Source organism: Geotrypetes seraphini, chromosome 7 (assembly GCF_902459505.1).
Source record: "Geotrypetes seraphini chromosome 7, aGeoSer1.1, whole genome shotgun sequence".
Lineage (NCBI taxonomy): Eukaryota > Metazoa > Chordata > Amphibia > Gymnophiona > Dermophiidae > Geotrypetes > Geotrypetes seraphini.
The window spans coordinates 6,604,859-6,631,072 of record NC_047090.1 but is presented as its reverse complement, the minus strand read 5'-3'; the positions used below and the strand labels follow the sequence as shown (position 1 = coordinate 6,631,072).

At 43.1% G+C, this 26,214-nt stretch overlaps 1 protein-coding gene across 1 annotated transcript in view; it reads left to right on the top strand.

The window, feature by feature from the left end:
* The window catches only part of CD9 (CD9 molecule), a 37,020-nt gene extending 11,189 nt beyond the window's left edge, over positions 1 to 25,831 (top strand). The window contains exons 2-8 of the mRNA XM_033952807.1: positions 9,977 to 10,079; positions 15,437 to 15,534; positions 16,439 to 16,513; positions 17,615 to 17,716; positions 20,184 to 20,273; positions 23,882 to 23,965; positions 25,477 to 25,831. Coding sequence (XP_033808698.1) covers positions 9,977 to 10,079; positions 15,437 to 15,534; positions 16,439 to 16,513; positions 17,615 to 17,716; positions 20,184 to 20,273; positions 23,882 to 23,965; positions 25,477 to 25,542 — 618 coding nt within the window. The 3' untranslated portion in view covers positions 25,543 to 25,831. The remainder of the gene's footprint in view (positions 1 to 9,976; positions 10,080 to 15,436; positions 15,535 to 16,438; positions 16,514 to 17,614; positions 17,717 to 20,183; positions 20,274 to 23,881; positions 23,966 to 25,476) is intronic.
* Positions 25,832 to 26,214: the final 383 nt, after the last annotated feature.

Genomic DNA, 26,214 nt, shown 5'->3' with positions numbered 1-26,214 from the left:
TAAAATTGAAGTAGGATGAAGAGCACGCAAAAACGTTACTAAGCCAGTCGTTCCATTTGCCTGCCTGGAAGGCAAGAGTTCTGTCCAAGAATCTTTTGTAGTGGCAGGCTTTTATTGTCGGACAGGTGAACAGATGAATTCTTCGTGTGGGCCTAAGATAATTTGCCAGATTGAAGTGGGAAACCAGGTAAGTGGGAGCCAGACCAAATATTGATTTGATCATGTCCCCTCTCAATCTCCTGTTTGAGGGAGAAAAGGCTCAGTTTCTCTAATCTTTCACTGTACGGCAACTTCTCCAGCCCCTTAACCATTTTAGGCGCTCTTCTCTAGACCCTTTCAAGTAGTACTGTGTCCTTCAAGTATGGCGACCAATGCTGGACGCAGTATTCCAGGGGAGCTCAGAATGGTTTACATGGATTTTTTTCAGGGGGAGTTGACATGATAGATATCTGTCGGGACAAGTAAATAAGAAATGGTTCTTTCTAAAGAGTTCTAGGACCCGGGCCATGAAGAGTGGATATGAAAGCAAATGTACTAAAACAAAACTTAATACTAGCCATGTAGATGCGAGATGCTGGTTTTCTCTGGTTATGAAGGACTAAATCTTTAGGGGGGGGGGGGAGGATTTTTGCTGGGCACTTGACCTGGACTGAGCAGGATGAACCTGTGGGTCTCACCCAGTATGGCCTGTGTTATATAGGTTCCAAATACAATTTCAGCAATCTTACACAACACATGGAGGAAAATCTGTTCTAAGACACCTTCAGGACATCTAATGGTATAGTACTGAACGTGGGGTACAATCGCTGGATGAAACATTGTGAGCAGCTGTGGATTTCCTTATTTGCTTAACCCTTTCAGGACCATAAGGATCGTAGGCCAATTTTTGTGGTTTTGACGACATTTTTATGGTAAAAAGGGCTTGCAGATGCCAAAAAATTTATTTTTTTTTGTGAAATATCATTATTTTTATTTAAAAAAATCACACTTCTGGCTTATGGACAGTGTGGCAAGTGAATCTTCTCGCCAATCTGGCAATGACGCTAATGAATGAATGTCGGAACCAGTTTGTTTACATAAAGGCAGTATCATATGGAATCCGTACATATCAAATTTAGAACTGTAGACTATCCCAATCAAAATTTATAGGATTTTAAAGTTATGGGACAAATATGTCCCTTGGTCCTGAAAGGGTTAAAAGCGACTCTAACTTAAGTAGAGTATGAATGGGGACTTGAGTCACTTTCTCGGCGGAGAGGATGCCCTTGTTGGCCTCCATTGGTAGGAAACACTGCCACTCTGCCTCTTACCCTGAAGCTGTTTTAATCAGTTATGTTTTAACTTGATCAGCAAATTCCCAGTTTCCACTGGCAGCCTGAAATGAGCCTCTTTGTGATGGGATTTCTCCCCTAAAGCTGTTGTGTGGCTGTAGAGCTGATTTCCTAGTTCCCGAGTTGTTCTTTCTCCTCTGTCCTATTAATCTCTTTCTCCTCGACGCATTTCTGGTCCTATTAACTCTCCTCTTCCCCCCTCTTAAATTCAATCAATTTAGTACCTCACTTAATCTATTGTAAACTGCATAGAACTTAACGGTATTGCGGTATATAAACTTATTATTATTATTATTATATTATAAATGTGTAGATTTGAGAATGAATAAAGCCTGGATTTGGGTGGGTTGAGGAAGAGAACATTATCTCAGGGGCAGGATTCATCCTGTTGACTTGCCCTGGATTCAGGGCACATTTAAATGGATCCTCTAAACATCCATGTACTGTTGGAGTTCACTTTTCTCCAGTCCATCTGGCTACCGTAGTGCAGAGCCAAACAAAATAGACAGTTGGATGTAAATATAAAATCCTCGAGTTTCTTCATGGACCTTTCCTAACTCTGGTTCGGGAATGTTCATATTGTAGGGGATTACACTGCAGAAGTTGCTACCTCCATTCCCCCCCCCCCCCCCAAATTTGAAACCTCTTTAAATGTGTTATGGCTTCATTGATGCAAGATGCAGCTTAGCAGTTTCTTAGTATAGGCAATGCAACTGTTAAGGGAACCTGGGAAACATGAGTCACTGAGTTGCGTAGAAACTTTTCCTGGCTCAAAAAAAAAAAGTTTTCCTCATGTGCACACAACCCAAGCAAAAAGCACATCTCCCCTCCCATCGTACATCCAGCCTGACCTTAAATGCTGCCTTCTAGTGCTGGATCTTTGGTCCTGGCTCTTGGCAGTGGATTCAGACGCAGGCACCGAATCTTAGGTACCAGCTGTCCCCAAGGAGGATCACAGCATGCGGTGCACAGTTTGGACACTTGCTGTAGTTAATTCGTATAAATGTTTAATGGGATGCTTTTGCAAACCTTCATTTTATTTAAAATCATTTAAAATGTCTTTCGACACCTTGCCACTGGTAGATAATGCATATTCTGTTGCAAAAAATGTGGTGGTTAGAATTACATAGAGGAAAATATTGAAATAGGGCTTAATAGATTGGAGGTACAACTTCTAAATGCTGGATCACTAAATAACAAAGGCATCGTATCAAATGACCTCGCAGATAAAAACTGGGACATTCTTGATTACTTAAAACCCGGCCTAAAGACAATGATAGTTGGTTCATAGACCAAATCGCTAAAGACAACGGCGCGCCGCCAACTGAGCGCAAGGTTGACAGCGCGCCAAAAAAAAAGCACTATTTTAAAGGGTTCCGACGGGGGGTGTTGGTGGGGAACCCCCCTACTTTACTTAACAGACATCGCGCAGGCGTTGGGGGGGGGTTTGGGGAGTTGTAACCCCCCTCATTATACTTGAAACCGAACTTTTTGCCTGTTTTTAGGGAAAAAGTTCAGTTTTAAGTATAATGTTGGGGGGGGGGTTACAACCCCCCAAACCCCCCACAACACCAGCGTGATGTCTGTTAAGTAAAGTCGGAGCCCTTTAAAATAGTGCTTTTCTTCAGCGCGCCATCAACCTTGCGTTCAGTTGTCGGCGCCCCATTGTCTCGCGCAATTTAGTCCCGTCGCCATGATAAGTTACACTAGGGGCTCCTTTTACGAAGGTGCGCTAGCGGTGTTGGCGCTCGCTGCATTGCCCCACGTGCTAGATGCTAACACCGGCATTGAGCTGGTGTGTGTTCTTGGTGCGTAGCACGGGGTTAGTGCGCATGGCAATGCAGCGCACGCTAAAAACACTAGCGCACCTTAGTGAAAGGAGCCCTAGGTATGAGATGGCCCTTAGCTTTAGAAGCTGCCGTACACACAAAAAAGTAACCATTACCTGCCCATGTCCAATTGATTACCGAGAAATGTATATTGGTAGATCCCGGTATGTGTCGCGTTGTGATAGAAACTGATGTCAAAAATCATGCACTGTTAAGGGTAACTGTGGCACATTGTAACTTGGAAACCCTATTTGTTGGTACTAGACCCCTAGTTTGTACCAAGTTAGGATACAACCTTGTATTGTAAACTTGTTCTGTAATTATGTCAAATTGTAACCTTTATATAATATCTGTTTACTGTAGCCCGTTCTGAGCTCTTTGGGGACAACAAAATAGAAAATGAATTAAAAAGCTTTTCTAAAACAAAGAAAAGGGAACAGAAACCCATGTAAAGTCCGCCAGAGAGCACAAGTAGGGAGTGGGATAGAGTACGTCGACCTATAAACTCAAAATCAATTCCATGTAGAAACACATGAATAAAGTCCTCTAGGTGTAATGGCCTTGTAAAAGGATTCAGTTGATGACCCAACATGGTCTCTTTCAGTGTCTTGTTTCATGATCAGTTTAACTTCTCTCAATTATCCAGACTCAACACAGAAACTCAAACTATGAAGATTATATATATATTGCGATCATATTAATTGATTGGTCTAAAAAGTCGGAACGTGCCCAGGAAGGCTATGGCAGTTTTCATAGGTGAAGTTCTGTTGCCTCATTACAGGTGGATCTAGGTGTATTTGTTTCTTGATTGACAATAACATCCCCTTCGAAATAAGAACAGGGGAGTGTTCGGTTAATCTGGTTCTCTAGCTTATGGTTCAAAGCCTGTGGCTTGTATTGGAGAAACCATGGTTGTTGCCACTTTCGGACAAGGTGGCATGTTTTCATAAGACTGATGTAATGCACACATTTCCGTGGCAGTTTCTCAGGAGGCAGGGGGTTGTCTAAACCAGTGGTTCCCAACCCTGTCCTGGAGGAACACCAGGCCAATTGGGTTTTCAGGCTAGCCCTAATGAATATGCATGAAGCAAATTTGCATGCCTATCACTTCCATCATATGCAAATCTCTCTCATGCATATTCATTAGGGCTAGCCTGAAAACCCGATTGGCCTGGTGGTCCTCCAGGACAGGGTTGGGAATCACTGGTCTAAACTGAGCAGTAGGTTCAAGATAACCATTTATGACCAGCAATTGTTTTTTGAAATTTAAAAAAAGTTAGTACTTTTTAGTTTTTTGTTTTTTAAAAAAAAAAATGCAAGGAATTGTATTTTCCCATAGAATTATGGCTTCTTTTTGATGTAAATCACCTTGAACTAAATAGTATTAGAACAATTCAGGAATATTGCATTAGATTAGATCTTGTAAGGTGATATAAAAAGTCTGGTCTGGACTAGTCTGGTGGGATTCAAGGAAAGAAAATTAATAGGTGTTTAAATTCATTCCTTATTGATTGGTGATGTTACTTAAGTGGTCAACCCAGTCCTCAGGGATCACCTGGCCAGTCAGGATATCCACAATGAATATACATGAGAGATTTGTATACCAAGAAGGCAGCACATGCAAATTTCACTCGTGCATATTTACTGTATGTAGATCAGGGATCTCAAAGTCCCTCCTTGAGGGCCGCAATCCAATCGGGTTTTCAGGATTTCCCCAATGAATATGCATTGAAAGCAGTGCATGCACATAGATCTCATGCATATTCATTGGGGAAATCCTGAAAACCCGACTGGATTGCGGCCCTCAAGGAGGGACTTTGAGATCCCTGCTGTAGATATCCTGAAAACTCACCGGCCAGGTGGTCCCTGAGGACTGGGTTGAAAACCACTGTAAATGTTCATGAACTTATACAAGTCCAGCCATACAGGTTATTGGACCCAATCAGATTATTTAGACATTTGAGTAGAACAGTAATGGAAAAATGGGCATCTTCCCTCCCCCCCCCCCCCCAATGGAAGTTGAATTTAGTATAATAAATAAATGCTGGTCAGGAGCTATGCTTCTGAAAGTTTGGAGTAAGTGGCTTTGCACCAGTTTTGATAGAATTACCATATATTTTTTGGGCCAATAAAATGACTCTGAAATGGGGGCCTCTGTTTCTATTCAGTTCATCGCTGACCTGCCCCCTCCGAACCTGTTGCAGGCCTGTACTGGGCTTACCATAAGACCCTGTGGTCCAGTGGTGGGCTGGGACTGGAGGGATCCCTCCCGCCTACTGGTGGAGAGGCCTGTAAGACATTAGAAGGGAGGGGGGACAGGGTACCGAACTTGGGCAGGGAAAGATTGGGAGTGGGTGCCGAGACCAGCAGGGAAGGAGGGAGGGGGCTAGGTGCAGAGCTGGGAAGGGGAGGGATTTGGGGGGAGGCTGGGTGCAGAGCTCCTCTCCCTACCCCAGTTTATATTCAAGTCAACCTTTTTTCCTCCTTTTTGGTTTATATTTGAATATATACAGTAAGAACTACAGTAGAGACAAAGCAAAATACTTTTCTAAATTTTTATTAATTCTAACTTTCACAAGTATAACAACTTGTTTAAGGAAATACAGTGCCATAATCCAATATGAAAATAAATCTAAATACAAACTAAGAAGTAATAACAGTCTTATGGAAATAGCTCGCTCTTAGACCACAAACAGAAGGCAAGGAGGAATTAAAATTACCGAGAGAAGTTACAATAAACTAGTTAGGAAAAGGCTTAATGTCAAACTCCCCAGTTAGTAATTAAGAGATGGAGTGTCTGGCTCGAATAAAAACCCCTTGAGGTCCAAAAAGGATCTTAGCGGATCGGGTGCATAAAATATATATTTCAAACCCTTATTTTAATAATACACTTGCAGGGCTAAGTTACCATAAAGGTAGCACCCAATTTCCTTGTCAAATCTCTTCTCATTGCAAGAAATAACCTGCGTCTTTTCTTGGGTTAATTTTGTTACATCATGATAGAACCAAATTTTTGGGCCACAAAATTGTGAAACGGAGCTTTTGAAAAATAATCTTATTCTAGAATTAAGATCGTGCTCAAATATAAAACTAACAATCAGTGCAGCTCTTTTTAATATTAGCATACGAGTTTTCCAAAACTGCCATTAAGTTCTGTAAATCGGTGTCAACAGGTAAACTGTCGGACACATGTAATCCAATTGCATATACCGTATTTTTCACTCCATAAGACAAATTTTTTTCCCCAAAAAAGTGGGTGCATCTTATAGAGCAAATACAATTTTTTTAAACACCTCTGCCCGCCCGATAACCTATTTTTTTTTTTTTTATATATATACTCTCTCGCGCATATCTGCCAACTCCTGCTCCTCCAAAGAACCTCAGGAGCAAAATGAAGATGCAGAGACCTGGTCCCGAGTCAGGCGTTGTCTCCTCCAGAACGGAGCACTGCCTCTCTCCCTCCCTGATTCATGGGGCGCTGTGGGCCAGTCCAGGCTACTTCCTGATTGTGTTAGTCGCTGAGTGGCAGCCTCATGATGGGGCCAGCGGCGCACAAGTATGCTCCTGCATGGGCCCACATGCTGGAGTCCCACGAGAAGTGGCACGTGCCCATGCAGGAGCGTGCTTGTGCGCCGCTGGCCCCGACATCATGAGGAGGCTGCCATCCAGCAACTAGCACAGACCCGGGCCGCGGCCTGAAGCCCCTTCATTCCCTGGCCGGGGAGACACAGGTGTCATGCCCCCTCTGCTACGAAGTTAGCGCCGTGCCGGGGGGCGCCTCCAGTCTGCCCACACTGGCTGAGGTGGTCAAACTGATCAAGCGGCAAGCAGAGACTGCAAAGGTGGGGACAGGGAGGCTGAGCCTCCCAGGCTGAAAGGCTCTGCCTGCCCCAAGCAACTCTTTTGCAAAATGTGCCAGCAAGTGGCCTGCGGACAGTGCGTGGCCGGGGAGCAATAAGGGTCACTACTCGGTTTGATGAAATTTACTGACTTTTTTTAGATTTGGGAAAAGAAACGGGTGCTAAAAGAACTTGAAAATTGGAACAGTAAGAAAATAAAAGGGCATCGGGTTTGGAAGCAGAAGAAAGACAGTCGCAAGAAAACAATTTAAAACTTCCCGAAGGACTGTGACAAGATTGTAGATGAATGTGATCAGATTGCTTTCTTAAGGTGAAATGCTAGAGCTTTTGACTATACATACACAAGTGTTAAAGCTTCTGTGTTATATAGGGGGGGGAAAAAAGCAGGAAATCAGTACAGAGGGAGTTTAACATTTTAAATCTGTTTCTTTTATTAAAATGTATGAAAACACCCTACATATATATGGTACATAGCAAACTAGTGTTACAAAACACATGCTTTGATTGAATTTAAAATGGTGATCACTGAAGAGAATGGAGCTAAGTGAAGACGAGGAACTGAAGAAAAAGTGACAGAAATAGTGGTTGTTGACAAACTCAGAGAAGTTCACGTAGGACTTTAAACTTGCAGAAAAGATGCTATTGAATGTCCCGGAAGAAATGTCACTCGATTTTCCTTTAACAACGGGATCTGGATGGGCTCCTTTGTTCCCTGTGACCCATACCCTAGATCCCCTGATACTCATCCTACCTATTCAACAAAAAACGCCAACTCTATTTGGTAATTAGCCGCAGCTCAGTTTATTAATAATAAAAATTAACATATTATAATTTCCATCACAACTTTAATTAACATAAATCCAAGAGCTCCTCCCGAGCTACCAAAACAAACATTCAGTGCCCTCGACCCTGCCACTTCAACAAGGGTCAGAGGGGTGGCATGTCCCTCATGCCCCTTTATCCGGGTCACCTGACCCACCAGGCACGCCACCCCGCCGGCCCACCGCTCATCACCCGATGAGCCCTAATGACCGAGTAGCTCGGGAGATCCGCCCCCGAGCTACTCCCTAGAACACAGGTGTCAAAGTCGGTCCTCGAGGGCCAGAATCCAGTCGGGTTTTCAGGATTTCCCCAATGAATCTGCATGAGATCTATTTGCATGCACTGCTTTCAATGCATATTCATTGGGGAAATCCTGAAAACCCGACTGGATTCCGGCCCTCGAGGAGGGACTTTGACACCCCTGCCCTAGAACAAGAAAACAAAGGGAGGGTGGGAGGGAAAAAACGCCCTGGAGGACCCAAATGGTTGAGTCCTCCACTGCCTCCCCCCTTTAATCCCCTCACCTCCGCACGCATACCGCCTCCCCAACCAATCAAATTTAAAATTGGCTTTTGCCTTTTAGTAGGCCAATCAGCCACCGCGCGAATTCCTCCGCCCCCCCGACCGCCCCGCCAATGAGCGACACGGAGGCTCACCAGCCCCGTATTACATTTCGCCCTTCGACACGAGGTCTCGGGCTCCCATTTATTGTTTAACTGTTTGTTGCAGGGAAGGGGGGACAGGGTGCAGAGCCTGGCATATATATTAGTACACAATTTGGTTCAGAATGTTTTTTTTGTTTTTTCTTTGTTTTCCTACTGTAAATCTATGATCTGGTGCATCTTATGACGCGAAAAATACGGTAATTCATTTGTCAAAAGTTTTTCCTTGAGGCAGGCAAGTAGAACAATTTATTGGTGGTATCTGATCAGCCGGAAACTTCAAATTTTCTGTACGAAATTTTTTAAAAGCGCTCAATCGGCAGCATAGTAGGAATTTTTGGAAAGTTCAATACTCCGAAGCAAAATACTTAATAGAAAGATATGACTGAGCTGGAGTCTGGTACATAATTCAATTATTTTCATTTGGCTAGAAGTCCATACTGCAGCAGTTGGAGCTGGGAAGGCGTTGTGAACTTTTGTCATACTGTAAATACACTATTAACCAAACAGAAGTAGTAAACTTTTTTTTTTTCTCTCTAAACTTGCTATTAAAAATTCCTTGAGGGTCTTGTGAAAGCCCTGTCCAACCTTTTGCCTTAATTTCACAAGTTTTTTTAAAATCTTGTGCTAAATCTATGCATTTTACTTTTTACTTCTGCTTCCAGGTTTTCCTTCTCTCAGCCTCTTTATCCCTTCTTGTACCTTACAACTTTTGAAGTGTTTCAGATTATTTGGGCTGGAGCCAGAGGGTGGTGAAGACATCTCTTATGGGACAAGCTTGAAGTCTGAAAATCTTGCAACATGCTGTAGGGCCAGTCTGTAGAAATTTTCCATTTTCTGTAGCATTTTGGACAACAAACCATCTCGGACATTTTCTTTCAGCTGATTTCTCTCTCTCTCCACCATTTTGCTTTGAGCTTGGGGCATCTGCATTGGAGAATAACATGGGGACAAATTTGTCCCTGTCCCTGCAGGAACTCAATTTCCCTGTCCCGTCCCTGTTATTTGTCGCTGTCCCTGCCCCATTCCTGTAAGCTCTGCCTTAACCACTCAAGCCTCCAACCCTTATGATTTAAAAGGATTTGAGGCTTGTGCAAATGAGGACGGAGCTTAGGCATTGGTGGAATGAGGCATTATGACATCACAATCTGAGCTCTAGAATGTTGCTACTTAGCATTTTAAAGGGTTTGAGGCTTATGCAGATGAGGACGGAGCTTAGGCATTGGTGGAATGAGGCATTATGACATCACAATCTGAGCTCTAGAATGTTGCTACTTAGGATTTTAAAGGGTTCGAGGCTTGTGCAGATGAGGACGGAGCTTGCAGGAATGGGACGGGAGGGGAAAATTGTCCCTGTGCCATTCTCTAATCTACGCTACAGGAATCTGGATGCATATTCTTAATAGTGGTAGAAGTTAAAATAAAAGAAAACGGGATTGTTACCTTTCTAAAGATTTTTGTTCTTCATCTAGCTTGCAGGAACAGCAGTCCTTGGAATTGGATTATGGCTTCGGTTCAATAGCGAAACAAAACCCATTTTTGAATTGGACAACAGTAGCTCCTCATTCTACACTGGTAAGAGGCAAAACTTTCCTCTGAATTTGTTGGAAAAGTGTTTACATGCTACCAAAAAAGTTTATTGTACTACTCAGCCCCACCCTTCTAAACTCTAGATCAAATTGTTCTGGAGGCCAAATAAGAGTCCTCAAAATGACCCAACTTATTTAGGCTTTTTGTTCCCTATAGGGTAAAATGGAAGAAAACATCCCAGAAGATTTGTTTTGTGCACGAGTTGTACTTGTGATGTACACCCTCTGTCGTTTTTAAAATAAAGCTCAAAATGCAGCCTCCAGTTCTGCTGGAGTAATTTCTAAAATCTGCAAATGCATTTGAGGGCACTCAGAGAAATTGAAAGGGGAGAGGTTTAGAACAAACGCCAGGAAGTTCTTTTTCACACAGAGGGTGGTGGATACATGGAACGCGCTACCAGAGGATGTGATAAACAGGAGCACGCTACAGGGGTTCAAAGAAGCTTTAGATAGGTACTTGGAAGACAAAGGGATTGAGGGGTACAGATAAGAGTAGAGGTAGATTATAGGGATGGGATTAGAGGTAAGTTACAAAATTAATCAGGGACCACTGTTCAGGCACTAGGCCTGATGGGCCGCCGCGGGAGCGGACCGCTGAGCAGGATGGACCTCTGGTCTGACTCAGCGGGGGCAACTTCTTATGTTCTTTGAGAACTGACTGTAGGGTTCATAATCCTGGATTATTATAGTATATAACAAGAACAGTAAAAACTTGGTTTACGAGCATAATTTGTTCCGAAAACATGCTTTAATCCAAAAAAACTGATATCGAAGCAAATTTCCCCATAACAAATAATGGAGACTCAGACGATTCATTTCACAACCCAAAAACTTTAATACAAAATCCTATACGTACTCGTATTGCAAGACCGCGCTCGTTTAGAACAGTCACTACACTCCCGCAGCGTCAGGAGAACCATTGTCTCAGTAGTGATAACGTGACACGTGTATATTGTATGTACTCGTATTGCAAGACCTTGCTTGTATATCAAGTTAAAATTGAATTAAATGTATTGCTTGTCTTGCAATCCAAGGTTTTACTGTATATGGAAAAATTCCCTCATCTCCTCTAAAGCAGTAGAATTTCTGAAGTTTGTCTGTTAATCTACAGCTAAAGAATATTTTAGTTTTTAATATGAATTTTATTCCACTTCTTGAAAGCTCTCACCCTTTACCAATTTGTCCTTATTGGAAACTCATGCAGACATCAGATTCATATGAAGTATGAATGCAGAAATAAAATAGCAAAGAGGAGTTTGGAAGATTTCAAGAAGTCTCATTATGGTATTCCTCCTTCAGAGCTTTTGTAGCTGGGGTGAAAAGCTCATTCTCTGCCACCTGGAGCAGCTAAAGTTGGAAGAGGATTGACAGTAGAAATGCAGGAAATCTGTACAGCTAAAGTGGGAATCTTGAAGCGCTGGGGGAGGGGAATTTGGAAGTTGTTGGCGTCTACTGTCTTAAGCTTAGAAAGGAGGCTTGGCAGTGATTAGTCTTAATACTTTAGCCTCGGAATTAAATTCAGTGTCGGTCATGTTCATGGAGCATGTGATGGTTCAAAAACCATACAAAGTACCTTTATTGAAACTCCACTGATTGTCCTAATCAAATATTTGTACCAAAAGGCATTGATAGTTCTCTACATAATGTTAAATGAGAGGGTACTGACGAGTTCTCAGCCCAACCACCTACTAAATTCTGAGCCTTATTTTGAAGAACGGTTTGCAAAAGTGCCAAAATTGTAATACTGTTGTGACATTGTTTCAGATCATTGATTGAACCATGTCAACAAAAAAGTGAACTTTTCAAGTGTGGAACTCCGAGCTGTCATGAAGTTCCTTTTCCTGCAGAGGAAAACTCCAAAAGAAATCCATGAATGTTTGATGCAAACATTGAGTGAAATGCCCGTCGTATTCCACAGTGACGAAGTGGTGTGCAAACATTCAGTGTGGAGATTTCAAGACCATAGAAATAGACGGCAGATAAGGGCCACGGCCCATCTAGTCTGCCCACCCCAATGACCCTCCCCTACCTGCCACTGTGACTAGATCCCACATGCCTATCCCATTTGGCCTTAAAATCAGGCACGCTGCTGGCCTCAATGACCTGAAGTGGAAGACTGTTCCAGCGATCAACCACTTTTTCAGTGAAAAAGAATTTCCTGGTGTCACCGTGCAGTTTCCCGCCCCTGATTTTCCGCGGATGCCCCCTTGTTGCCGTGGGACCCTTGAAAAAGAAGATATCATCTTCGACCTCGATGTGGCCTGTGAGATACTTGAACGTCTCGATCATGTCTCCCCGTGTTCCTCGAGTGAGTAGAGCTGTAACTTCTCAAGCCGCTCCTCGTACGGGAGGTCCTTGAGTCCTGAGACCATCCGGGTGGCCGAAGATGCAGCAAGATCTGGGAGGCCTCAAACGGTGTTGACTTCTGAAATTGTTTACCGTGTCCATGACCTGATTTTGGCAGATTGGCAAATATCGGCTACAAACTGTTGAGACACTACAGATATCCAGGGAATGTGTTGGGTGTATAATCCACCAGCTGTCGGCCAAGTGGGTGCCCAAATGTTTGAATGCTGACAAACGACATCGAGTGGACACTTCTAAGTTGATTTTGCAGCATTTTCAGTGAGTTGGTGCCAACTTCATGGAACAACTAGTTACTGTTGATGAAACATGGTTACACCACTATGATCCTGAGACACAACAGTCCGTGCACTGGCGGTGCTCAGGTTCTCCAATGGCAAGGAAATTCAAGATCCAAGTCAGCAAGAAAGGTCATGGCCATATTGTTTGGGGATCAGGAAGGTGTTATGACTGTCTTACCTTCCAAGAGGCCAAACATTTAATGCAGAATACTATTGTAACTTGCTATGCAATTAAAGGATGCATTGAAAGAAAAAAGGAGAGGGAAGCTGAAAAGTTTTTTTTTGTAGGACAATACAGGATAATTCAGAATACAGCTGTTCGATTGATTTTGGGTTGAAAAAAGAACAACCATATTAGTCCATATTATCGTTTACTTCATTGGCTGCTTTTGTAGGCAAGAGTATTATTCAAATTTTCCTGTATCTGCTTTAAGCTGATATCGGGATTGTCTCCAGCTTACCTTTTTCCTCATTTTGTGTTGCATAGACCATCAAGAGAAACTAGAAACTTCTACTTTGCTTATCCCAAAATTAATGGGTGTAGATATAAGACCTTCTTAGATAGGACCCAGCATTTCAAGCTGGTAGGCAACAATCTTGGTTAGGTAAATGTATTCAGCAAGCTATGTTATCGGAAATTAATTAAGACCACTTTGTTCGATAAGTTTATTACTTAGTGAGTTTTATTATTGAAATTCTATTTTACAAATATTTGTATTTTTTACTGTATTATTATATTTCACTGATTGTCCAGCTCTTTTTAGTGTAAACCGCCTAGAACAGGGGTGCCCACACTTTTTGGGCTTGCGAGCTACTTTTTAAATGACCAAGTCAAAATGATCTACCAACAATAAAATAAAAAAAAAAAAAACACAAAGCACACTGTACGCATAGAAAATGTTAATCATCATTCCTATTCCAGGGTTTTTCAAAGAGGTCAAAGCAGATAACTCTATGCACTATCACCTCAGTAACAACCATACAAAAATAGACAAATATACCCCCCTCCCTTTTTACTAAACCACGATAGCAGTTTTTAGTGCAGGGAGCTGCGCTGAATGCCCAGCACTGCTCTCAACGCTCATAGGCTCCCTGCGCTAAAAACCTCTATTGCGGTTTAGTAAAAGGGGACCTTAGTGTAAAATATAGACAGCAGATATAAATTCAGACACATTTTGATCACTAAATTTAAAATAAATCATTTTCCCTACCTTGTCTGGTGATTTCATGAGTCTCTGGTTGCACTTTCTTCTTCTGACTGTGCATACAATCTTTCTTCCCTTCTTTTAGCCTGTATGCTTCTTCTCCTCCAGACCTCATTCCTTCCCCCAACTTTTCCTTCCTCTTCCCTGCCCTTTCTTTCTCTCTGCCTCCCTTTCAATTTTTTCTGTTTCTCTTCTTTCCTTCTGTCTCCCTGCCTGCCCTTTTTCTTTCTTTCTCCCTGCCCTCCCCCAAGCCACTGCCATTACCATCGGGGACCAGGACCCAAACGCCACCAATAACAGGCCCCAAACTCTCCCCGACATCAATTCTGCCGTCGGGAAGAGGAAGGCTGATCAGCCCAAGATCGTGATCAACCTATTGGGGGAAATGCTGCCGGGTCCTGCCTTCGCGGAAACAGAAAGTAGGCAGGACCCGGCAGGAAGAAGAACAAATGCTTCACTAACCTGTCTCCCGCATTAGCCCGTAGCGAACGCTTGCTTCAGGGCTCTCAACATGTGCGTGCCGGCTTCCCTTCCCCCCTCCCCCCCCCCCGGACATAACTTCCGGTTTCGGAGGGGAGAGAAGAGAAGCCGGCACGCACACGTTAGAGCCCGGAGCCTAAGTTCGCTACGGGCTGAAATCTCCAAGCTGGTTTTTTTTAATGTTCAGCAGCGGCAGATGACAGCTGGGCGTACCGCCCAGCTAAAAGGCCCTAGGGAGAACACTGGAGAGGAAGGCAGATCGGCCCGTAGATCAGGACGGCAACACGAGTCTATCACGGAGCCCGGGATGGGCTCCACGATCGACTCGCGTTGCCTTCCTGAGCTACTGGTCGATTGCGATCGACGCGTTGGGCACCCCTGGCCTAGAACTTTTCGTTATGGCGGTATAAAAGAATAGTTGTTATTGCTCACAAGGCTGGCAAAAAGATGGCTGTTTTGATGCATAGACCATCCACCCCACATACCAGATCGTGCTCCATTGATGATTTTCTGTTTCTAAACCTTAAGTTTGAAAGGGCGACAGTAGTTTTTTTTTTTTTTTTGAGTGATTCAGAGGAGATTGCATCAGTGTTTCAGTGACCAGGAGTGTGTTTTGGAAGAGTTAAAGAAACTTCAGATACAATGTGCCAAGTGTGTAGTAGTTAGGGGTGAATATGTGGAATAACTTGTAAGTTTCATGGCTCAACATCATTCCTTTCTTGGTTGGCTAAGAAAATTTTCAGCACCCCCTTATAGAATCCTAACTTGCCCTACCTCAACTATGTAATTGAGCAAGCTGTAGGCTTTTAAAGCAGCGCAATTGACGAACGTACTCAAAACAGCGCTGTACTAGGAAATAAAGCGGTAAGGTCACAGCAAGCTTGACAGTTTTTTAGAACATGTCCGTAGTTCAGATATTTCATCAGATCACCGCGTTTTAATAGAATGTATTTGCATTATCAAAATTGAAGCTATTCTGACTCCCAATAACGCTTTCCCCCCTCCCCCCCCAGGTGTTTACATTTTAATAGGAGCTGGAGCACTTATGATGTTGGTTGGCTTCTTGGGCTGTTGTGGTGCTATTCAGGAATCGCAGTGCATGCTGGGACTGGTAGGTACTGAACTTAACGTGTGGTGTATCTCTCCTCCCCTTCCCCCCCCCCCTCCCAAGCAGATTGAGTTAGGGGGGTTTAAATCCTTTTGCAGAATGATGGAAAATCTTTTTTGCATCTATTCCATCCTAAAGAAATTACTGTAAGTAAATAGGTGATTTCTATATTGTGTGAATTTAAAGAGAGTCATAAATCGGTCCATAGTCCACTGCCATCAAAGGATTTTCACTTCTTTGGGTACTTTTCCCTCTTCTATGGATTATAGTTTGTTTTTTTCATAAGCCGGTGGCATTTACAGACCATCTTCAAGGGCTGCAAAAAGGATCATTTTTGGAATGCCCCTAATGAATATGCATGTTAATTATGGATAGCTTGAAAACATGATCCATTTTCAAGCAGCGTGCCCGATTTTAAGGCCAAATGGGATAGACATGTGGGATCTATTCAAAGAGATAGGTAGGGGAGGGTCATTGGGGTGGGCAGACTAGATGGGCCGTGGCCCTTATCTGCCGTCTATTTCTATGTTTCTATGTTAGACTACCAGTGCAGTAGGAGAAATGGGGAACTGAAGGTCAGATATGCAAAAAAAACTTCCAATTGGGGGAGTAATGCTGTCGGGAGGAGTTTTGCTATTACGGGGTCACATTTTGAATTTAAAAAAAAAAAAAAAAGGGGGGGTGGAGTTAAGTGAGAAACAATATACTGAATATAAAGGAGATATTTGTTTTTCAATGGAGGTAGTAAATCTCATTCATATTAATGGATACCTGGATTGGCTTTTGATTGTTCGACTGGCAACTAATAGTTCTGAAAAGCTAAGTTATGAAACGGCATTTTTGTAAATCCTTGTTTCCATATCATGAGCATACAATAAGTCTCTAATTTTAGGTGTTTTTACCCTAGTTCTTTGGATTCCTCCTCCTCATTTTTGCCATCGAAGTAGCTGCCGGCATCTGGGGCTTTGTAAATAAAGACAAGGTAAGGTGTTATGTTCTAAGAATTTAGGTAATGGTGTTCTGAGCTTTCTAGTCTTTAATTTTGGTTGCATGGTACTAGATATGTCTTCCAGCATGCCTCTTGTAGCTAAATGTGATATTCAAAATACCATCGCTGCTGCTTCAAAGAACATTGTTGGCTTGGTCATGTCTCCAAGGCAGTTGCTCTATGCTAAGCCAGCTTTTGCTGTTCACCGTTGGCGTGCTTGACCAAACGTGCACAACTCCTGCAGCAAAGCCGAGTTGCCAGAAGCAACTCTTCTGGCAAAAAATAGAACCTTGCTACTCTTTGGGAGTCTGCCAAGTCCTTGTGACCCGGATTGGCCACTGCTGGAAGTGGGGGGTAGTGAGCTAGATGGCCAATTGGTGGCTTGAGCTGTTAAAAAAAAAAAACTTGCTTTGTAAGTTTTATGCATGAAATAATGGTGCCGCAGGCTAGAATGCAGTCCTGTTATAGTGCTCCATGCTTTACTGGTCCCCCATCTATGGTAGAGAACTGAATCCCAAAGTTGAAGTCGGGTGGATGCCACAGTTGAGTTTTTATTCTAAACTGTGCTGATGAATGTGGCTAGCAACTGTTTGCTTTGGGGTGGGTGCATGCCCAAGGAGTTACAACTGGTGGCATGTTAATTTTGAGCCTAAATAACTTATGGTTGAGTCTTGGGGGGGGGGGAAGGATTCTTAATAATCCAAGCAATATGCAGCTAACACATCTGTCCTTGTGGTGAATCGGAACTCGGAACTATAATGGAAACTTGATCGAGTGTTAACTGAACCTACATGTGTCCTCTCCCAGGTACCTCTCTCCCTCACCCCAATGTTAAACTGTTTCTAATATCTCCTCTCTGCTTCCTCGTAGAGGTCTCTTCACCCCTCCCTCTCCTTCTGCTTAATGTTCCCTGTCTCCTTTTTCCTCATCTGTTTTGCTTAACACACAAATTGTATGTTGCCATGAAATATTTAGGCAAATATTACATTAGCTGCTACTTTGCTCAGTTAACTTGGAATCTCGCCGATTCTCAACTCGTCTTTCTAAAGGGAAGTCACGTTGGATTCTACAAATGACCGATTTGTTATATTCTAGGTGGTTGATGAAATGAAAAAATTTTATTCGGATACATACACCAAATACTTACAGACTAGAGAGGAGACTATAAAGGAAACGCTGAAGACATTCCAGTTTGCCGTAAGTACATTTCTCTGAATTATCCAAGTCTGAGATCACACACACCAGTTTCAGTAGTCTGTAAAATGTTTTAACCTGTCCACTAATTTAATCTAAATTTCCCCGTCCCGTTACCACAGATTTTGTCGCTGTCCCGTTCCTGTAAGCTCTGCCTTAACCACACAAGCCTCAGACACTTATGATTTTTAAAGTTTTTGAGGCTTGTGCAGATGAGGACGGAGCTTGCAGGAACGGGGCAGGGGCAGGAAAAGAACTCCACCGGGACGGGGAAAAATTTGTCCCCTTGTCATTCTCTACTTGGGAGAACAGTATAGAAAATTGACTAAATAAATAGTGTGAAAAAATTCAGCCTCTGATAACCAGAACTGATATTGTGACATCATAATGCCTCATTCCACCAATAAGAGCCAACCTCATCAGTGATGCCACAATAGATTCATTGTCCTGTACTTGGCTCACTTTCACTACCTTGATTTCTAGAGTGGTGCAGTGTAGAAAAGAACTCACCAGGATGGGGAAAAATTTGTCCCCGTGTCATTCTCTAGTTTTTAAGTCATGCCAGATCTGAATGTCTTGCCTTTAAATTCTGTGAAGCTCTTTAGCCATCTAAACAGCAGCAGAGGACCTTTGTCACATCCATTGCCCCCGAGATTAGGGTGGTTCAGCTTTGGGGGGAAGGGGGGAGGGAATATTTCTTAAGTGTAGTTTAACCTTTAACTCTTAAAACAAGAATAAAGCAGCAGATTGAAAGATTTCGTGTTTCACATGGGCATAAAAATTGCAAAAATCTGTTAGAGGATGTGGCCAAAGTGACTTAATGTTCGGTGGTGGGGCTTAAGAGGTTGGGACGAGTTACTGAACAAAATCTATAAACTAGCCAGACCCTAGGAAAGCCATAACTTTGATCTATGGTTGGGCTTGATGTACCTTGATCTTGGCATGGCTGCTTATGGGACGATACGGAGACATTCCAGCTAAATGTTTATATGCAGAAATCCTTAAAAAGGCATTCTCCAATTGTGTACGTGCTGGAACATTTTTAGAAGGCAGACTTTCTTTCAAATTGCTATAAATGAATTCTTATCTGAGCCAGAACAACTTATGTGCATAAGTGAGAAGGAGTCTGGCTTCCAAAGATAAATTACCATCGACCGAGAGCAAATTTGTTAAGATTTGAACAGAAAACTGGGTCACGAAGTTAAGGGCGTTCTGGCTGCAACTAGAAAAGTAGGATGGAAATATCAAGTTGCGTTATATAAGCAAGATTGTGGACTCCCAAGGAAATTAATATAAATTAAAACTGAAAATACCCTGGAGCATAAGCACCTCGGAACGAGGCCTATGAATTTTTCCTGTTAACGTTCCAGAGCTTTTTTTTTTTTTTCATTGGAGTGTGTTGTAGGCTTGCAGTCTTGTTCCTTACCCAGAAGGGTTCACTCTTGCTGGATTCACAGGATGGGTGAGGTAGCTGGCTGACTTCACCCAGACCAGTGTGTGTGTGTGTGTGGGGGGGGGGGGATCAGAACCTCACCCAGACCAGTGTGTGTGGGGGGGAGGGGATCAGAACCTCACCCAGACCAGTATGTGTGTGGGGGAAGGGGGAATCAGAACCTCATCCAGACCTGTGTGTGTGTTGGGGGGGGGGGGGAAATCAGAACATCATCCAGACCAGTGTATGTGTTGGGGGGGGGGGGAAATCAGAACATCATCCAGACCAGTGTATGTGTTTGTGGGGGGGGGGGAGGGGATCAGAACCTCACCCAGACCAGTGTGTTTGTGGGGGGGGGGGGAGAATCAGAACCTCATCCAGACCAGTGTATGTGTTTGTGGGGGGGGAGGGGATCAGAACCTTATCCAGACCAGTGTTTGTGGGGGGGGGGAATCAGAACCTCACCCAGACCAGTGTGTGTGTGTGTGTGTGTGGGGGGGGGAATCAAAACCTCACTCAGACCAGTGTGTGTGGGGGGGGGAATCAGAACCTCATCCAGACCAGTGTATGTGTTTGTGGGGGGGGAGGGGTTCAGAACCTCACCCAGACCAGTGTGTGTGTGGGGGGGGAGGGGATCAGAACCTCACCCAGACCATTATGTGTGTTGGGGGGAGGGGATCAGAACCTCACCCAGACCAGAATGTGTGTTGGGGGGGAGGGAATCAGAACCTCACCCAGACCAGTGTGAGTGGGGAGAGGGGATCAGAACCTCACCCAGACCAGTGTGTGAGGGGGGGGGGGATCAGAACCTCACCCAGACCAGTGTGTGTGTTTGTGGGGGGGAGGGGATCAGAACCTCACCCAGACCAGTGTGTGTAGGAGGGGGGGATCGGAATCGGGCAGGTTTGGGGGAAATTGAAAAATCTGCTTTCAAAAAAACTTGTTAACAAAATGTATTTTGAGATGTTCAGAAAAATATCCCATTTTTAATGTATTAGAAACGGGTCAGAACTTTGACACCTGCCTTTCTTTTTCCAGCTGAACTGCTGTGGTATGACCGGAGCATTTGAACAGATACTAACAGACACTTGTCCCAAACAGAAAGGACTTGACGTTTTAACTGTAAAGGTATTGTATTGAAGTTTATTATGGGAAAGTGCCGCTCTAGACGGCCAGGAAAAGAACTACAGTATGTCAATAGGACAGGGTATATCGTTCAGTCAGGCGTGCTAGAAGGAGAGGACAGTAGAAAAGGCCGTTTAAAAAGGAGACCGAGTGTAAACTTGGGTGAAAAGCCGGGTTTTTATTGCTACTTTAAATATCCTCAGTGATGACTTGGCGCCAATATGCAGCAGAATTGTGGTGTACAAATGGTAAGTTGACGAGCAAATTTTGGACTATAAGACTATTACAGTAATCTCTTCTGGTTATCGGTGAAAGAATCAGTGGTTGAAGTATCTCCTGACTAAAGTTGGCCAAGAGCGTAAAATCCAGTTTGGCAAAGATTTAGATATTGGTGGAGCAAATTTAAATCGAGTCTAGAATGACTCCCAGATATCAGAAGGAATCGACAGGTTGAATAGGTGCTTCAAAGACTTACAATATAAAGTGTGGAAAGACTGCCAGCAAACTAGCATCCTACAGTTGGTTTCTGTGTTTGAAACAACCCAGTTGGAAGCTAGTTTTAGGCAGACTTGAAGAGGTTCAATAGAAGGAGCGTACAGGTTTGTGGGGAAAAGTAGCAGAATGTCGGCGTGAATGAAACCAACAGTTGATTGAATTGCTTGCTATGAGACTGAATAGACTTAAAAACAAAGTGGAGAGAGAACTGAACCCTAGGGGGGACGATTCAAATCGGGGGCCAAGGAGCGGTAGATGTAGTAACAACCTTGTAGGTGCGGTTTGAAAGAAAAGGTGAAAACCAAGAGAAGAGTCCAATCAAGTGATGAGCAATTAACTAAATCAAAAACATCTGAAAGGTTGAGGGAAAGGGCCAAAATGTTGGTGAAATCTATGCCCAGTTAAACATGAGTCATGCGTGTTAAGTCTAAAGTAAGTTCGGAAACTGGATTGTTCTAGGAGCGTAACAAAACGACCTTTCAACTAAAGATAACGTGAGTGAAGACTGGCATAGTGAGGGAGGGTGGTGCCCGGCATTGCCGTGATATCTGGCCCCTGCCCCTTACTGCTGGAGCACTGCCCCCTCCCCCCGCATGCCTCTTGAAATGCTTGCTGGCGCAAGCAGCATTTTCCACCTGCTGCTCGCGCCAGCCTCGGCTCCCTTCTGACATCATATGCTGCTCATGCCAGTGAACATTTCAAGAGGTGTGCAGGAGGGGGAAGATGGTGCCTGGGGTGGTCTATCTCACCTGCCATTCCCCTTACTATGCTGTCTCGTGTTTTCTGTCCAAAGTCTTAGAAAAACTGGATTTGAAGGCTCTAGGGATGGTTTCTTGAGGATGGGACCTCCTACAGCTGATTTTCAAGAATGAGGTAATTGTCCAGAAGAGATATTGTCGATAAGTAAAATCAGCAGTAAATATAATTTGGGTATCTTTATTCAGGAAGATGGAGCCATGTTTCAACATTAATCTAATCTAAACCTTAAGTTTATATACCGCATCATCTCCATGAGAATGGAGCTCGACACGGTTTACAAGAACTTAAAATAGTGGGTAGAGAAGAAGAAAAAGGATGACATGAACTTATGTGTAGAAGGGGGGAGAGAAAGGGGGGAAGGATAGAGCTACAATTTGCTGAAAAGCCAGGTTTTCAGTTGTTTGCGGAATAACTGAAGGGAGCTCAGGTTCCGCAGCGGGGTGGTGAGGTCGTTCCAAAGACCTGTGATTTTGAAGAGAAGGGATTTTCCCAGTTTGCCTGAATAGTGGATGCCGCGTGGAGAGGGGAAGGCTAGTTTAAGCCTTTGGGCAGTTCTGGAGGAGTTGAAAGACAGTGGGATAAGAGGAGGCAGGATTCTGTGAATGATCTTGAAAGCCAGGCAGGAACATTTGAAATGGATTCTGGAGATTATTGGGAGCCAGTGAAGTTTGGCAAGGAGTGGGGAGGCATGGTCAGACTTGCATCTTGAGAAGATCAGTTTGGCTGCAGTATTCTGGATTAGCTGGTGTCACCAACTGGAAAAGTAAAAATGCAGATTTCATCAATTTGAAATAAAAGCAGAGTCGCCAAACAGATATCTGTTTTGGATAAATATCAATTCAATAGGGAACTGTCTTCAGAAAATACTTTTTTTTTTTTTTTTCTTTCTTTTCTGAAGACGCCAGACATAATTCCTTATCCCACAGGAGTGGTCTAGCGGTTAGTGCCACTGTCTCCGGCACCCGATCCCAGCACCACTCCTTATGACTTTGGACAAATCACATGCCATTGTTAGATGTGAGCCTGCAGGTACAGAGAAAATACTGGAGCACCTGCTTCCTATTCAATGTATTGTAAAGCAGACTGTCTGACTTCAAGAAAGGCTGGGATAGTCCACGTGGGATCTCCGAGAGAGGAAGAGATAATAGTTACTGTGGATGGGCCATGTTACAATGTTTCTATATTTTTACTACGCTTGGAACACTAATATTATAATTGTGATAATAGCATAACTACCTATATATGACAATATTATAAATTTTATAACATTCATAAATAATTTTTAAATAGTGCTCAGACCTGTTTTAAGTGTATAAAACAAAACACCGGCTTCCATCAGACCATCATAGCACCATTTATGTCTGTCTGTCCCACCTTATATTTTTATAAACCAATCTATAGAAATAGTATCTCTATGAACTTATTGGTAATTTCATAATGGATGGTCACGAAACAGACTGCACGGTGTTATAAAGTGCTCGTGCAAAATCTTAAAAAGCTCCTGGAAGCCGAGAAACAAGTCCCTGGCTTCTCGGCTTCCAGGAGCTTTTTAAGATTTTGCACGAGCACTTAACACTGTAGTCTGTTTCGTGACCATCCATTATGAAATTACCACCAGAAAAGATAAGTTCATAGAGATACTATTTCTATAGATTGGTTTATAAAAATATAAGGTGGGACAGACACAAATGGTGCTATGATGGTCTGATGGTTTTATACACTTAAACACTGTTTGCGGGTCTGAGCATTATTTATGAATGTTATAAAATTTTATAGTATTGTCATGGTCACAATGTTTCTATAACCATAAAGCTCTATGACCTCACAATGCAGGTGTAAAGAGCCTTAGCCTATAGGAAGAGGATTTGCAAATGTTAAGAGCCTTAGCCAATAGGGAGAGGAGGAGATAGTGGATGCTCTGGATGGGCCATTTGGCCTTTATCTGCCATCAGGTTTCTATAACCATAAAGCTCTATGACCTCACAACGCAGGTGTTAAGAGCCTTAGCCAATAGGGAAAGGATGACCAGAGTGGATGCTGCGGATGGGCCTTTGCCTGCTCATGTTTCTGCATTGGTGGGCGGAAAGTTGGTACATCAGATAACCATAACATGTAGCAAGAACGTGCGCAATAGAAAACGACTCGCAGTTCGCTTCTGGGAATACGAGCGCTTTTTTGTTTGGGAGGGGAGAGGGAAGCGTTGTGCATTTAACATGGTTGGGAAGCTGTTGGATAATTGGGTCTTCATACAGTCGGTTTTTGTAATGGGGAGGTTTGAGTTCTGTACATTGAGAGCTGAGTTTTGAAATAGATGGATCCAATATCATTGTAACTTTCCTCCCCTTTACCTCTTTTAGAGTTGTCCATCAGCTATTGAGGAAGTTTTTAATTCGAAGTTTCACATCATCGGAGCTGTTGGGATTTGCATTGCTGTTGTAATGGTTGGTATTTCATTTGTCGCATGTTCTTTGTTTTGCATTATTTAAATGTGCATGGCCTTGTGGCATGGTAACTTTTCCAGAGTAAGATGTCTCGGAAGCAGAACTTGGCAGTCGATGTGTTTAATCTTTAGGAATATTTAAATGATTGGGACCCAGGAAAATAACTGGCTTAGCCCCACTGTGCATAGCGATATACTGAGTGTCGGGGGAATCCCAAAACAGCTCAGTAGAAGGGGAAGCCCTGAAGTCAACAGTTGATTGGAGCTTCCAGGGAACGCAGGGGCTGCAGGCTTTGTGTTTGTACGCCTCAGACAACACACATACAAAAGGTTTTGCCCTGCAAGAGTGGGGCATTACAGAGCGGTCATTTTAAATACCAATGAGCTGCTTGCCATGCCTTCGCATATGGTTTTCAGTGGCCGCTCTGAGGATTGGTGGCAGCCCCTGAGAACAGGCAAACTTTCTGTGGCGGTAAAGACTGCTTTAACGAGTCTTTATTGCCATGAAAAGCTTTTGAGCATCAGGGCTTCAGTTTCCCCGACTCCCAAGCTCGGCCTTTTGCTTCCATTTAAAAAGGGGAACACTTTAATTGAACTGCTGGGAATATTAATTTATTCACGCTTTAAGAAAACACAAATGGGTTCAGATTGCTTCAATAGTTCTGTATTGTATGCTGGCTTTCTTGATTTGGCCAAATAAGTGCTTCTAAAGTGTTTTCTCGGGTACTCCTACCATCCATCTGCAGTGATATTGCCAGAAATGTGAAGCATAATGCTTTAAGCCTAGTATGTGTAGTAAAATACAGACAGGATTGGCTTGGGTGGAAGGCTGTGAAATTCAGTTTACCTGGTGTTCACATGCCTTAATGAACTTCCACCAGTAGACCAGATTGTTTCCCAACCCTCTTCAGACAGCCAAGTTTGAATTCTGTATACAGGCAGTTGACAGTTAAGACACCGTACTTAAGTTCAACTCGTACTTAAGTTCAACTCGTACTTAAGTTCAACTCGTACTTAAGTATGCGATTGTGGCTTCATTTGATTTCACTGAGCAGTATTTCCAGTGGTATAGACTCCTACATTTCTCCTGTAGCAGATTCAGGAATGACGCATGGCCACATTAAGAACAGTGTGCGGTTGTGCATGCCGTACCTTAGAGGGAACACTGGCCGAGGGACAGTTGGCCCTTTTGACAGCTGGGAGCAGAATCTTAATCTACAAGTTCTGCGTTACATACAAACCCGACTTAAGAACAGCTTTAAAAACTTAACTTGTTCTTAACCCGGGGACTGCCTGTAACATATAGATTCATTACAATAATCCTGAAAGCCTGATTAGTTAAGTGTGCCTCAAGAAGGTTGACAAGCACTGGCTGCATCAGTGTCTGTAGAAGCTTAGTGGGTTGTAGAATGAAGTTTTAGCCCCAGGTGTTGAGAAATGAGTAGCAGATGTTAATGTCGCTTGTCTACCTCCACATTTTAATATTTGTATTTGGTGTGTGTTTTTTTCCAGATCTTTGGCATGATATTCAGTATGGTCCTGTGTTGCGCGATTCGTAACAACCGGGAAATGGTGTAAAAAGGTCCCAAAACAGATATGCTTGGGCAGTCTCAGATTATCACTAACTTGGAGCTTTTCTAAAAAGTTGTTCTATATTTTTTACTTTTTAAAGCATTGTTTTTAGTTTGCTTTCATGTTAAAGCAGAATTTAGAGACAAACCAATGATACATGGTACAAGATTGTTGAGAGGTTAATGTGTATATATAAAAAGATTTATGTATCCTCTATTTGCTTTTTGAAGCCCCTGATTGGGATATAACTTATGTTTGAGACAATTTCTTACTTAATAAAGTTTAATCTACCTAGTCTGTTCACTTTTCATTTCTACGGCAAAAGAAGCGGCAGCGGCAAAGAAGGCAAATAGAATGTTGGGCATGATAAAGAAAGGAATCTCGAGTAGATCGGAGAAAGTTATAATGCCGCTTTATAGGGCAATGGTCAGACCACACTTGGAATACTGCGTCCAACATTGGTCTCCCTACCTAAAGAAGGATATAAAACTGCTGGAGAGGGTGCAGAGACGAGCAACAAAACTGGTGAAGGGTATGGAGAAACTGGAATACGAGGATAGACTTATAACACTAGGATTGTTCTCCCTTGAGAAAAGGAGACTGCGTGGGGATATGATCGAGACCTTCAAAATACTGAAAGGAATCGACAAAATAGAGCAGAGAAGATTATTTACATTG